The following is a 14,046-nucleotide window of genomic DNA, read 5'->3' as shown; positions in this document are numbered from 1 at the left end:
GCAGAACTTTATATTCCAACAGTTTGTCTAAAACAATCAGTGCTTTGATGTTTTTATGATGCCACTATTTGAATTACTCTTACTCCATTGCTCTCTATTATGGCAGTAAGTGATTTCTGATAATCCCGCCCCTTAACAGACTTTGAAAACAAATTGATTGCTTCACACGTCAATCAGACGCTCACTTCTGATCTAGCAAATGCAAATCTCATGAGAGTTTAGCACAATGTCTCTGTTATTTAAAGATGCTCAGAATTCCTCCAGGTCAATGTCAGAAGAGCCCATGATCTCTAATTCTGTGACAGACAGAAACGCTTCTCTCTGTACCACCTGAAAGAGTGAATAGGTAGAAAGATACAACAGAACAAAGATGCAAATATGAGTGTTGAACCAGGCATATAATTTCAGTGCAAATAATAATAATAATAATAACAATAATAATAATCTGAATAATGAAATTGTTAATACTAACATCATCTTCTCAGTGCTAGTGTCTGTGCCAACAGTTGCTGTAAGGAAAGGGAAATCATTTTTAATAAAAGGGAATGAGGCCAAATTTTATTAAATCTTATGCATTCAGTTTGAATTCAGTTTGAATTACCTGGTTAAAATAAGCAAAGACAGCACCACATGCAAATATATATATATATATATATATATATATATATATATATATATATATATATATATATATATATATATATATATATATATATATGACAGAAAATTTTAATCTTAACTATTTAAAAAAAGATATTAACCTTATTCTCACAAATCCTTCAGAGGACAAAACTTCTGTCAAATAAAAATTAAGAAAAGATTGCAATTATTTATTATGACTTAATGTCATAACCTCCAGTACCATTACCTGGTTTTGGTTCAGTGACCAATGTGAAAATGTGACCAAAATGAACCTGTGAATTTTCTAGAGACACAGGAAAAGATGAAACAATATTTTATTTTATTTAGTATTTTTTTTATCAATCAAGAAATGTTCGGTAGATTTGATTAGTTTTTACCAGAGACATTAAGTTGAACAGGAACCTGCAGATCTCCAGCAGAACAGTAGTACCAGCCAGAATCAGTGAGTCTCAGTCCAGTCATCAGCACAGTGAAGGATCTTCTCTCATCATCATCACTGATCTGGACTGATGAATTCTGGGATGTGTTAGTCCTCCCCACTGTGTAACAGCTCTGATCTTTATATCTGCACCACTGTTTGAGTTTATTCTTATATCTTAACGTGTAGAAACACTGAACACTGATATCACCACCTTCATGTCCAGATACACTGCTGCTCACCACAGACACATCAGGAGCTGAACACACACACACACACACACCAGTCATTTAGGATTGTGATTTCTGCGGAATTAGTCAAAATTTTCAATTGAATGTGAAACATGTCTCATACCTGATTGAACTTGTCAGATAAAGATGCTCACTCTCATCTATTAATATTCCTTCAATCTCCACAACACACCAATAAGTTCCAGTGTCTTCATGCTGCAGGTTTCTCATAGTCACAGTAAAGAAACTCTGATCTGGATGATCAATTACTGACACTCTTCCTTTGGTTTCATTAGCATATGCCAGAATACTGCAGTAATTGTAAGCTGACGAGGCATGAAAGCACCAGTATTTTTTGTGATCAGTGTATTTCAGGTTATAATAACATGGAATAATGAGCGCTCCTCCAGTCTGAACTGTTAACAGTCTGCTTGCTGAACCTGTTCTGCCTTCAGGAGCTGGATAAAAAATAAAATAAAATAATCAATAATCTACTTTTGAGTTTGAGTTTTATGTCATTGCTAATGATTGATCCGTCTTATTTAGATCCATGAACACTTTTTAGCCCAATTATTTTGTGTTTTCTTTTAATATTTATGTCCAGAACTTATATTGATGCAAATCATGCATTTGGACTTTTTAAAATAAAGATTTTAGACTTAAATTTAATATGAATATATCCGATCCCACACTAGCCGAGTGAGGGATAGCCTTTTCCCTCAGGCAATCAGACTAATGAACAGTCAGAACTAATACACCCTACAGCCAGCCCCCTACAGCATACCCCCACATATGGTATGACAAACACTGCACTTAAACTTTAACAGTTCAACACTGGACTAAACATACACACTGCATTTAATACAATAACCCACCCGCTACCACTGGATACCATCCGATGCACATCCATGACATTTCTGTATCCAGTTCATGTACACTCTGTTGCACCTTAGCATATTTTTATGCGTATAAATGCTTACATAATGTAGAAGGTGTACATTTTGTGTATAGTGTATAATGTGTAGTGCTAACTGTGTGTATGTCTACACTGTAAACCCTAATGTTGTCTTGACTTAAAAAATCAAGTAATGTTGACTAAACATTACTTAAAATTTTGTGTTTTGGCCCTGCCACTTAAAAATATGAGTTAATTTAACTAATTTACCTTCAAAATGCATAAACTTAAGATTTCAAGTGTTGTGAGCTCAAAATCATGAGTAATCCTTTGGAAAGACTCAACATCACTCTGTTCTTCCTTTAATGTGATTGGCCATGGGAGGAATTCTGCCTGGCAACAAGAGAACAAAAGCACTGATTGGTGGATTACAAAATTCGTCCTTTTGGTCTGTTTGGTTTGCTGAACTACATTTCAAGATGACGTTTTTTTTTTAGTGTATTATGTTAGGTGAGTAAAGTTATGTAGATATAAAGTTGTTTTGCATGATTTCTACTAGTGAAATATGTTATCCTTGTGGTACGTGATTTTGATATGGTATGATTATTGAAACGACAACTTATAGTATTTGATGAAGTGGCCCAATCGTTTTCCTTTGAGAGAAAGAACATGGCAGCTAACGTTACTGCTTAACTCGTTAAACCAATACACTGGAAACCCTAATAAGTTGACTGAACTAAATTGATTGAGTAAACTCGTTGCCTCAATTTAATTGAGTAATGGAGTCTCCCAAAACTTACATATTTAAGTTTATTTAACTTGACGCTTTTGTAGAAAACCCTAATAAGTTGACTGAACTAAATTGATTGAGTAAACTCGTTGCCTCAATTTAATTGAGTAATGGAGTTTCCCAAAACTTACATATTTAAGTTTATTTAACTTGACGGTTTTGTAGATTGTACTTAAATCACTCAGTTCACCAAACTTGGTGCTTATTTAATGTACTTAAACGATTATGTTCACTTAACTTGGTATTCATTTCAAGTGTACTTATATATTTAAGTTAACTCAACATGTAAATTTAACAGAAAATTATGTTCTTATTTTTGACCGCACACTTTTTGCACACTGAAGTAAAACAAATAACAGCATATTTAAACTTTGACCTTTTGACAAAATGTCACAATATTTATGAAAATACAGTAAACCCTATACTGCACTGTAAAAAAAAAGTTGTGTCAACTTAAAAAAATAAGGCAACTTATCGCTAGCGCTTTTTTGAGTAAACTTAACAAAAAATTACTATGTTTGCGTATTTTAACATCAACGTAATCCATTGGGCAAAGTTACGTCCAGTGGACATCTTTTTATGTCTTTGCAGACGTTGAAAAGATGTCCACTGAGGAGGCAGAATGTTTTATGATGTCTTTTTTAAAATGTTTTTTATGTCTTCTGTACGTCCGATATAGACGTTCACAGATCCTCCTTACAAGGTTTTCTGTGACTTTATTTCTGTCAGACATCTAGAGAAGCTCTTAATGAGAATTAACAGAGGTTTAAATGTTGATACTTTATACATTTGAAGTCACCATTGTGGTGGAAAGTGTTTGGTTTAGTTGGGATCTTGGTCCAGTTACTTCTTGTGTAAGCTTGTCTTTTGCTGCTGTAACAGTGTATTTTAAAACACTGTTTTTGTGGCGAAGAAAGACAAACTTAAATGAGCTCAGGTGTCATCAGCTCTTTATTGGTGTTAGCTTGTCTCTTGCTGCTGTAACTTGTGTGTTGTAAAACACTGTTATTGTGGCAATGAGAGTTGAGATCAGACATGCACATCTTGCTTGTAATGGTGACAAGTTAAAATAAAATGTATTGCTGCAACTGTGGATTCACTTTTATGGATAGAAACCTAGTAGATAAAATAATGTACTTACTTTTTGAAAACAGATCACATCGTCACAAACAGACATCAAGATTTTGGATATGCATCACATCAATGGTGACAATCAGAACAAAAAAGGCTGTAAAATAAGGATGAGTTTGTGCTATGGAGCTCTTTTGTTTGTCACCGTTGTTGTGATGCATATGCTAAATCTAGAAGTCTGTGTGTGTGAGTGAGTACTTGATTCTTTTACTCAAAATATTTCAAATGCATTCATTTTGTCCATCTTCAAAATAAGTATTTTGCTCTTGGTAGTGATGGGATTTATGGCTCTTTGAGGGGATCTGGATCTTCGCGATCCGTTCCTTTCAAAGAGCCGTTCAAAAGAATGGCTCTTTTTAAATATTTAGTCAGTTTTAAGAAGCCAGCTTGGGGGCATCTCAGTTTATCCTGGAAATAATTACTGGGAGGAAAAATGAGGTGAGATTTGTAGTCAAATAATTAAAACTCAGATATCACACACCAATATCTGAGTTTGAATTATTCTGAAATATTGATTATTACCTCGTTTGTCATGTGTGGACTATATTCCATAGGGTTGCACAAATCCCTCTGCTTAGACAGTGACATCACTATTTTGGATTTACCTTTAGTACAAAGTGTGTGTGTGTGTGTGTAAAGCTACGTTGACTTATGTTATTCATACAATACCTACTCAAATAAACATCAAAAACAAAGCCGGCTGCAATGAATTTCTGTGCAAAACAGCTTTTACTACAAACACTTTCACACAAGAACATTGTTATCACACAAGAACATTTTGATAGAAAACAAAAAATATTTAAAGTAGATAAAATTAGAATAAATAAAATGGAAATGTCTACATACTACATACTATTACTACTGTAAACTTTGCAAATAGGACATCAGCCCCTTCAAGTCAATGAACAATAACAAAGTGGGCTGCAATGAACATGCACAACTAATAACTAATAACATAACGCTATAAAGGGTTGGCCTGCGCTGGGTGCGCCCCTCCCCCTATAACTGTTCTGTCTCGCGGAGGAGCTCATTTGTGTGCATCTGTGTGAAACACGCATAGGAAAAAAGAACGACAGAAAGAACGGCTCCCCTCCAGCCGCGACTCGGCTCCCATCGTTCATGTTTATGAGCCGTTCAAAAGAATCGGTTCGTTCGCGAACGTCACAACTCTAGCTCTTGGTGCCTGTTAAAAATATCAAACAAAACTTATTTTATGATCTCAAATACGTATTATGTGATGACTTTCTCATCAACAAAAAACATCTGATAACACCTGAGCTCATTTAAATTTGTCTTTTTTCACCACAAAAACAGTGTTTTAAAATACACCAACCCAGCAACAACTGGACCAAGATCCCAACTAAACCAAACACTTTCCACCACAATGGTGACTTCAAATGAATCAAGAATCAACATTTAAAACCTCTGAGTGATTTAGGTAGAGTCTACAAAAGCGTCAGGTTAAATAAACTTAAATATGTAAGTTTTGGGAGACTCCATTACTCAATTAAATTGAGGCAACGAGTTTACTCAATCAATTTAGTTCAGTCAACTTATTAGGGTTTTCAGTGTAATAGTACACTGTGTGTACGACTATATGTTTATTTAGCACAGTGGCTAAATTAACAAATTACAAGACGCCACCTGATTCAAATATTCCACCAACGTTAAATAGTAATGACTTTATGAATTTCTTCACTGATAAAATAGATAACATTAGAAATACAATAGCGAATGTAGATTCTACAGCGTCTAACACTTCAGTTTCATCCATCGCACCCAAAGATAAACTGCAGTGCTTTACAAATATAGGACAGGAAGAGCTAAATAAACTTATCACTGTATCTAAACCAACAACATGTTTATTAGATCCTGTACCCACTAAATTACTAAAAGAGCTGTTACCTGTAGCCGAAGAACCGCTTCTCAATATCATTAACTCGTCGTTATCTTTAGGTCACGTCCCAAAACCATTCAAGCTGGCGGTTATCAAGCCTCTTATTAAGAAACCAAAACTAGATCCTAGTGTACTGGCAAATTATAGGCCTATTTCAAATCTTCCATTTATGTCTAAAATTTTAGAAAAAGTTGTGTCTGCTCAATTGAGCACCTTCCTGCATAAAAATGATCTGTATGAAGAATTTCAGTCAGGTTTTAGGCCCCACCATAGCACAGAAACTGCACTTGTTAAAATTACAAATGACCTGCTTCTTTGTAGATCAAGGCTGCATCTCATTTCTAGTCTTACTTGATCTTAGTGCTGCGTTCGACACCATAGATCATGACATACTCATAGATCGATTACAAAACTATACAGGTGTTCAAGGGCAGGCTCTAAGATGGTTTAGATCCTACCTGTCCGATCGCTACCATTTTGTTTACTTAAATGGGGTGTCATCTCATTTATCATCAGTAAAATATGGAGTGCCACAAGGATCCGTCCTAGGTCCCCTTCTATTTTCAATATACATGTTGCCCCTTGGTAATATTATTAGAAAATACGGAATTAGCTTCCACTGTTATGCTGATGATACTCAGCTATATATCTCAACGAGACCAGATGAAACTTCCCAATTATCTAAGCTAACAGAGTGTTTTAAAAATGTAAAAGATTGGATGACAAATAATTTTCTCCAATTAAATTCGGATAAGACAGAGATATTAATTATTGGACCAAAAAACACCACACAGAATCTTGTAGATTACAATCTGCAACTAGACGGATGTACTGTTACTTCCTCTACAGTCAGAAATCTGGGTGTTATATTGGACAGCAATTTGTCTTTTGAAAATCATGTTTCCAATGTTACAAAAACCGCATTCTTCCATCTTAGAAACATTGCCAAGCTACAAAACATGTTATCTGTTTCTGATGCAGAAAAGCTAGTTCATGCTTTCATGACCTCTAGACTGGACTATTGTAAGCACTTCTAGGTGGTTGTCCTGCTTCGTCAATAAACAAGCTACAGGTAGTCCAAAATGCAGCAGCTAGAGTCCTTACCAGGTCAAGAAAATATGATCATATTACCCCAATTTTACAGTCTCTGCACTGGCTACCTATTAAGTTCCGTATCAGTTACAAATTATCATTACTTACCTATAAGGCCCTAAATGGTTTAGCTCCTGCGTACCTAACTAGCCTTCTACCACGCTACAATCCATCACGCACCCTAAGGTCACAAAACGCTGGACTTTTGGTAGTTCCTAGGATAGCAAAGTCCACTAAAGGAGGTAGAGCTTTTTCACATTTGGCTCCCAAACTCTGGAATAGCCTTCCTGATAATGTTCGGGGTTCAGACACACTCTCTCTGTTTAAATCTAGATTAAAAACGCATCTCTTTCGCCAAGCATTCAAATAATGTATCTCTTAAATTGTGAGTGTAGTTGCATCTGCATTTTTATTCTTTAGCTTGGGTTAAACTAATTTTACTTTGTTGGATCAGCAGCTATGCTAATGATGTCTCTATTTTGTTTCTATGTTTTGCCACGGGATTTACATCCCGTGGTAACTAGGATTTACACAAGCTCCAGTCTGCATCCAGAACACCTGAGAAGAGATGATGCTGACCCTCAGAGGACCCCAGATGATCCTAACCTTGAATCAACAAACAGAACTAACAATTATTGCTACATGTGTGACTGCATCATATAATTACTATTAATTAATAATATTGATAGTTCATCATCTAGCTGACTACGTCTTGTATTATTATTATTATTTTTATTTTTCTAAAATCCTGTCAAACGTGCACAAACTACTAGCTACTACTAAATATTGTAGAAACATAATTTTCTGTAAAGTTGCTTTGTAACGATTTGTATTGTAAAAAGCGCTATACAAATAAACTTGAATTGAATTGAATTGAATATATGTATGTGTATATTGGACATTTTCACCTGTTGAAGTCTGTATGGTTATATGTTAATTGTTTCTGCAATTTCTGGAGCAAACTCCCATTTCACTCACCAAGGCACATGTGCTGTGGTGATGTGACAATAAAAGTGACTTGACTTGACTATAACAGACATTATTTCATGTCCTGTGACTGGTCACTACTTCTTTCAAGGTTTTAGCCTAACCACTTTTCTACCTTCACTAGGTTTATCTTAACCCTTGTGTTAAGTTAAATGTTGTGCTGAAAATCCTTTACCTTATTTGATAAAAACAAAACAACAACAACAAAAACATTTTAAATGCTGCTTATAATAACTATATTATCACCAAATCTTCCAGTGGCATGACAAAAGAATTTCTCTATTAATACAAGTCTATAATTATATGATAATGATAAAAACACTGTTTAAAAGTTTTAGAGTCTAGCATGTCATACAGCAGAACATGTCAAATAATCGTGTGAATAAACTACAAATATAGAACACTTGCCTGTTATGAGCCAAAGGAAAAACACAATGAACTTCAAACTGTCAGTCCTTCTGTTAAAACATTGCAATGTTTCTTCTCCCTGCATCTTCATCATGTATTCTTTGTGATATTGCTACAGAAACAGCTCATCACTCGAGGAGAAGTGTATGACCTTAAGTTCTCACAGTCTCAGTCTCACTTCCTGCTTCCGTGCTCTTCAGTTACTTATGTCACAAAAACTTGCATCAATTGCATCACTTGGTCAAGACATTTAAGATTTTTCTGATAAAAATGATTTATTTTACTAGCACTGCAGTTGATATTAAAGTGATTTCCTCTGAAATTTCAGGGTATTAACACTATTTTATTTTCTACTACTCATTTTACATTTATAGAACTACTGAAGTCGGTCACTGCTGAAGTGAGTTACTTACATTTATTTATATGCAGTACGTGACAAACATCTTCAGATAAATATTTTAATAGGACTTGAAACCGGATGTGAATGAAGCACTATTTCTGTAAAGAGATTAATAGTGGACAAAAGCTTTTCAACATTTATATGCTGATAAAACACAGATCAAGAGATAAAATAGTCTCTGTTATGGTTCTTACACACATTTTCTGCAGTGTTAGTTGAGAATAATTGCTGATGGCAAAAAAATCTTCACACTGCACAAATCACTCATAAGGTTTATGCTTACTTACAGACAGATTATTGTGAAATAGATGAGATGGAAAATGCATTACAAACACCTTTGGTGTTTCCCATCATGAGGCTCCTCTGTTAGAGCATCTGGGCCTGAGCTGGAGCGTTCAGGAAAATCACAGAGGCATTCTTATAGTCTCCGGGTGAAATATCAAATAAAGCAGAAAACATTTTCTCACAATTGGACAACAGACACAACATCATCGTGAGTTGTGCATCTGTGGTAAGGATTTACTTTGCACTCCATTATGTAATTTCTTATTAATGCAACTCTATGTAAGCTTTTTTTTTCTCCTTGAAGCATTAGTTTTACAACATTTAATCAGGAAAAAACATGCATCTGTATTCTGCATCAGTGTATTTTCATTCTGGGAAAAGTAATCTTTTACTTCACTATATTCAAAAGCATAATATCTCACTTTTTATTTCACTACATTGTATAGACATAATGTTTCTCATTATTTCCAAGTGAAGAATGAGCATCTTTCAATTAACCTTTTAACCATTTTTATTTATTTAATTTTTTTGTACACAGATAATCCACAAAACAAGAGGAATAAACATTAAGAATGTAAATGGGGTCTTTTTTTATTTAATGTTGATGGTAAGATAACTGCACTGACTGTGAGATTATCATTTATTTCATTTGTCCCTCGATGTTTCTACGGTACTTTTTCTCTGCAAAATTAAACAAATAAAATAAAAAAATGCCCGGACACATTATATTTGGTTCATTTTGCTTTGATGTACTGGAGGACCCCCTCGAAAACGAGATGTTTCATCTCAAGGGGTTAATCCTCGCAATAAAGATATGTTAATTAATTAATTAATAAATAAATAATGCTCCCTATTTATTCTATAGCTAAATTAGATTAAATTATGGAAAACTAATGCTTTTTAAATAAATTAATTTATAAGACAGGAAAAAAAACTTAGAAATAAAAATTTTCGGGGAAGTCGTGGCCTAGTGGTTAGAAAGTTTAACTCCTAACCCTAGGGTTGTGGGTTTGAGTCTTGGGCTGGCTATACCATGACTTAAGGTGCCCTTGAGCAAGGCACCAAACCCCAAAACTGCTCCCTGGGTGCTGCAGCATAAATGGTTGCCCACTGCTCCGGGTGTGTGTTCATGGTGTGTGTGTGTGCTTTTTCAGCAGCTCCTGTGGCACTTTGAACTTCCTCAGCTGGTGAAGGAAGTACAATCTCTGCTGTGCCTTTTTCACAATGGTCTATGTGAGTGTCCCACTTCAGGTCCTGAGAGATTGTGGTGCCCAGGAACCTGAATGACTTCACTGTTGTTACAGTGCTGTCCATGATGGTGATCGGGAGTCTTTCAGACATTTCCACACAGAAGCAGGGCAACTGGAAGATAACTGGTTCCTTAGCTTTCCAGAATAATTCCCTGTTTGCCGCTCTGATCTCCTTTTCCAGTGTGTATTTGGCCTGTTTATACAAGACTCTGTCGCCATTCCCCATAGAATGGTTTTCAGTTTATGAAGAGCACTTCTAGATCGGAACAGCACATCTTCTTTAGTGCTGTTGCATCTGTACACCACCTTTCATTGATGTAAAAGCATGTCCCACCGCCTCACGATTTCACTGTTGATTCTGCGTCACGGTCCGACGTGAACAGCTGAACAACCGGCAGATGGAGCACACTGTCCAGGATTCAGGATTTCCTCTAAAAATATGATTAAAAAACCATGATGTGAATTATAAATAGCAAAGTTTTATACTTTAAATAATTGTGTAAGTAGTAAAACAGCACAAACGGAGCAAAAATGTGTTTTAAGTTTAGAAACATTTTGAGTCTCCCCTTCCCTTGCCTGACTGTGCTTTGGTCCAAATGCCTGCTTTCCTCTTTCACATCACCTACACACACACACAGTCCAGTGATACCAGCATCTTATTAATGTGTCCAAACTTACCCCTACCCTAAAATTAAAACAATGCAAATATATTTTTAGTAGCGCAATCTTATAGGTAGCATGTTTCGTCAGATCACCTGGCTCACTTCCCCCATCTGAGTGACCTAAAACTACAGCGTTCAGCAAAACATCAGAATAATTGAAATCCGGTAGAAGATGAGCCTGTCAACAGGGAGGAACTGGGGGAGCTGGATATTTAAAAAAAAAAAAAGTGAAGTGACATTCAGCCAAGTATGGTGACCCATACTCAGAATTTGTGCTCTGCATTTAACCCATCCGAAGTGCACACACACAGAGCAGTGAACACACACACACACTGTGAACACACACCCGGAGCAGTGGGCAGCCATTTATGCTGCGGCGCCCGGGGAGCAGTTGGGGGTTCGGTGCCTTGCTCAAGGGCACCTCAGTCGTGGTATTGAAGGTGGAGAGAGAACTGTACATGCACTCCCCCCACCCACAATCCCTGCCGGCCCGGGACTCGAACTCACAACCTTTCGATTGGGAGTCCGACTCTCTAACCATTAGGCCACGACTTCCCCCGTGGTCCTACTGGGAGATGGTCGACCACATCATCGATTTGAAGGAGGTGGAACTGCTGGATGGTGCCCCCCTCCCAGTCTGGGCTGCAGTTCCAGAACCTCCTCAGGTCGTGCCGGCTACTTCCAGGTTCTTGGGGTCATTCTCTGGGCACCTCGGGCTTAGACGCAGCATGAAGGATCCTCTGCTGATGTCGGTGAGGGAGGCAATGGCTGCTCACAATCCACCCATGGCAGCAGGTTCTGCTCACAGTTCACCCGAGGTGGCGGTGGTGTCCGCTCGCAAAGTCCTCGAGGTGACGGTGGGTTCTGCTCTCAGTTTTTCCAAGGCGGCGGTGGGTTCTCCTCTCAGTTCCGCCCATCTTGTTATCTCATTACTGTTTTAGTTGTTCCACCTGTGTTTCTCCCTTTCCTCTGGACTCCATTTCCCCTAAACTCCACTCACCTGTTCTCTCGTTATCTTATTCCTTGATTTAATTTGTCCCAGCTGTTTACCTGATTGCCTTTCCTTTATGAGCTTCCTGAGTTTTCTGTTCTGGGCTCGTTTGTCTCATGTATCTACTGGTTCATGTCTTTGATGTCTGGCTTTCCTGTGTTCAGTCTAGTTGTCTATGTTCTAGTTGTAAGCATGAATGCTGTTCTGTTTTTTCTCCTTCAGGGTGGTTTCTGTTGTGTTTGTTTATTTTGATAATGTATAAATAAAGAATCTTCATCTGCCTGCACTTGAGTCTTCGCCTCTTTCGATCCCTGACAGTCTGAGGTCTTTATATTTTCCATTGCACTGTAAAAATACTCTGGGCTGGATAATCAGTGAGGGAATATTTTCCTGACTTATTTGCTTATGACAATATACTGCAGATACCCAGTATGACCCCCACACCCAGTATTTATGGTTTTCTTTTTTTTTGGAATGGATATGGAATAATGCCAGGAGATCCAGATTTCACTCATATTCATGTTCTGAATTCCAGCACCACCTGTAGACAAGATTAAGTGTAGGGAAAAATTGGAACATCCTTATACTATGGGGCCATTGAATGCTCGAATCTGATTGGCTGACAAATGCTCTGAATCTGAAGGGTTCAATTATTGTCTGGGAAATGCACAGCTAACGTAGTCCCAGTCAGCTCTCTAGACCGCGTTACAGTTCCATATCACTTCACATAGTAAAATTGTAACAAAAAAAATTACAGGGTTAACAAAAACAACAACATTACAGATGATTTTCCAAAAGTAAATACACATGACATTTCTCACTAGCGAGGTGATAACAGCGCTGTTTAGAGACACTGAGGCTGAGACTGCTGAAGGACGCATAGAGGAAACCTAATTCACACAAGCTCTCTCTCTTTATTTCTCTTTCTCTGTGTCTCTGTCTCTCTAGCTTAAGGAATTCAAGTTAAACAATTTTAACAATAGAAAATACTATTATGAGAACATTATAATTGTTTACCTGTGATGTGAAGTAAAATCACAGAGAGAATAAGAGGGTTCATCATGTCTACAGCAGAGTGCATGTTCATGAGAGGATCTGGTCACTTCTTGCAGTGTCTCTGCATCTTCCTGTTTCAAAGGAAGAGCAGAAATATTGCCTTAAACCACATAAACATTAGCAAGTGAGAAAAGTAACCACTTTGCACCCAGCAACCTCACACAACACAAAAACAAATCAAAGTTTTACTTATGGGTTTTAATTTGATTTGTGAATATAATGGTATAATATGGATCAATAAGTTCTCTTCTTCAATTTGATACAACATTTCCTCAAAATGTTTAAGAATGACATAATTAAGGCTGAGCAGATGACTTTCTCCATCTACTGCGACTGATTGTGTGAAATTTTATTATATCTGCCACTAATCTGACACAACGGTGAAAGTGATTAAAGCACACAAAGTGTATGTTTAATTGTTAGTTTATTTTTTATTATTGTTCAATAAATGTAATAATTTGAGCTCTTTTACAACTAAATATATATTTTTTATTTTAATTTTTTTAATTAAAATGTTTCAAATGGGGTGGAGTTTAGGGAAAGGGTTCTTGGGCATTGGTATAAATGATTTTAAAAAGTCTACATTTGATTTTAAAATAAAAATGCATGTTCAAAATCTAAAAATATCTAACATAAAATTAACAAGTATTTCCTTAAAATAATCCCCATTGATCTGACGGTAAATAATGGATGGGAAAACTTTCACCAGATTTCACCAGACAATTTAAATATATGATTTATTCTCTCCTCTTATGAAGCTATATGAATATGTTTGTGCAGTAACTATATTTTTTGGTGAATGCAATTATGTCAGGTGTTTTCATGATAAAATGTTTGTTGGTAGATATAAGATACAGTAGATATAAGATAAGGTAGATATAATTGTTTGCCACTTCTTTCTTTCTTTTTTGG

General features: G+C 36.4%; 1 protein-coding gene across 1 annotated transcript in view; it reads right to left on the bottom strand.

The window, feature by feature from the left end:
* Nucleotides 1–249: 249 nt before the first annotated feature.
* The window catches only part of LOC132155365 (polymeric immunoglobulin receptor-like), a 30,113-nt gene continuing 16,316 nt past the window's right edge, over nucleotides 250–14,046 (bottom strand). The window contains exons 3-6 of the mRNA XM_059564239.1: nucleotides 1,020–1,319; nucleotides 869–925; nucleotides 469–509; nucleotides 250–330 (exon numbers count right to left, since the gene is read on the bottom strand). Coding sequence (XP_059420222.1) covers nucleotides 250–330; nucleotides 469–509; nucleotides 869–925; nucleotides 1,020–1,319 — 479 coding nt within the window. The remainder of the gene's footprint in view (nucleotides 331–468; nucleotides 510–868; nucleotides 926–1,019; nucleotides 1,320–14,046) is intronic.

This window comes from Carassius carassius, chromosome 12 (genome assembly GCF_963082965.1).
Source record: "Carassius carassius chromosome 12, fCarCar2.1, whole genome shotgun sequence".
Lineage (NCBI taxonomy): Eukaryota > Metazoa > Chordata > Actinopteri > Cypriniformes > Cyprinidae > Carassius > Carassius carassius.
Note: the sequence above shows the minus strand (reverse complement) of the source record. Positions and strands in the feature narration are given on the sequence as shown.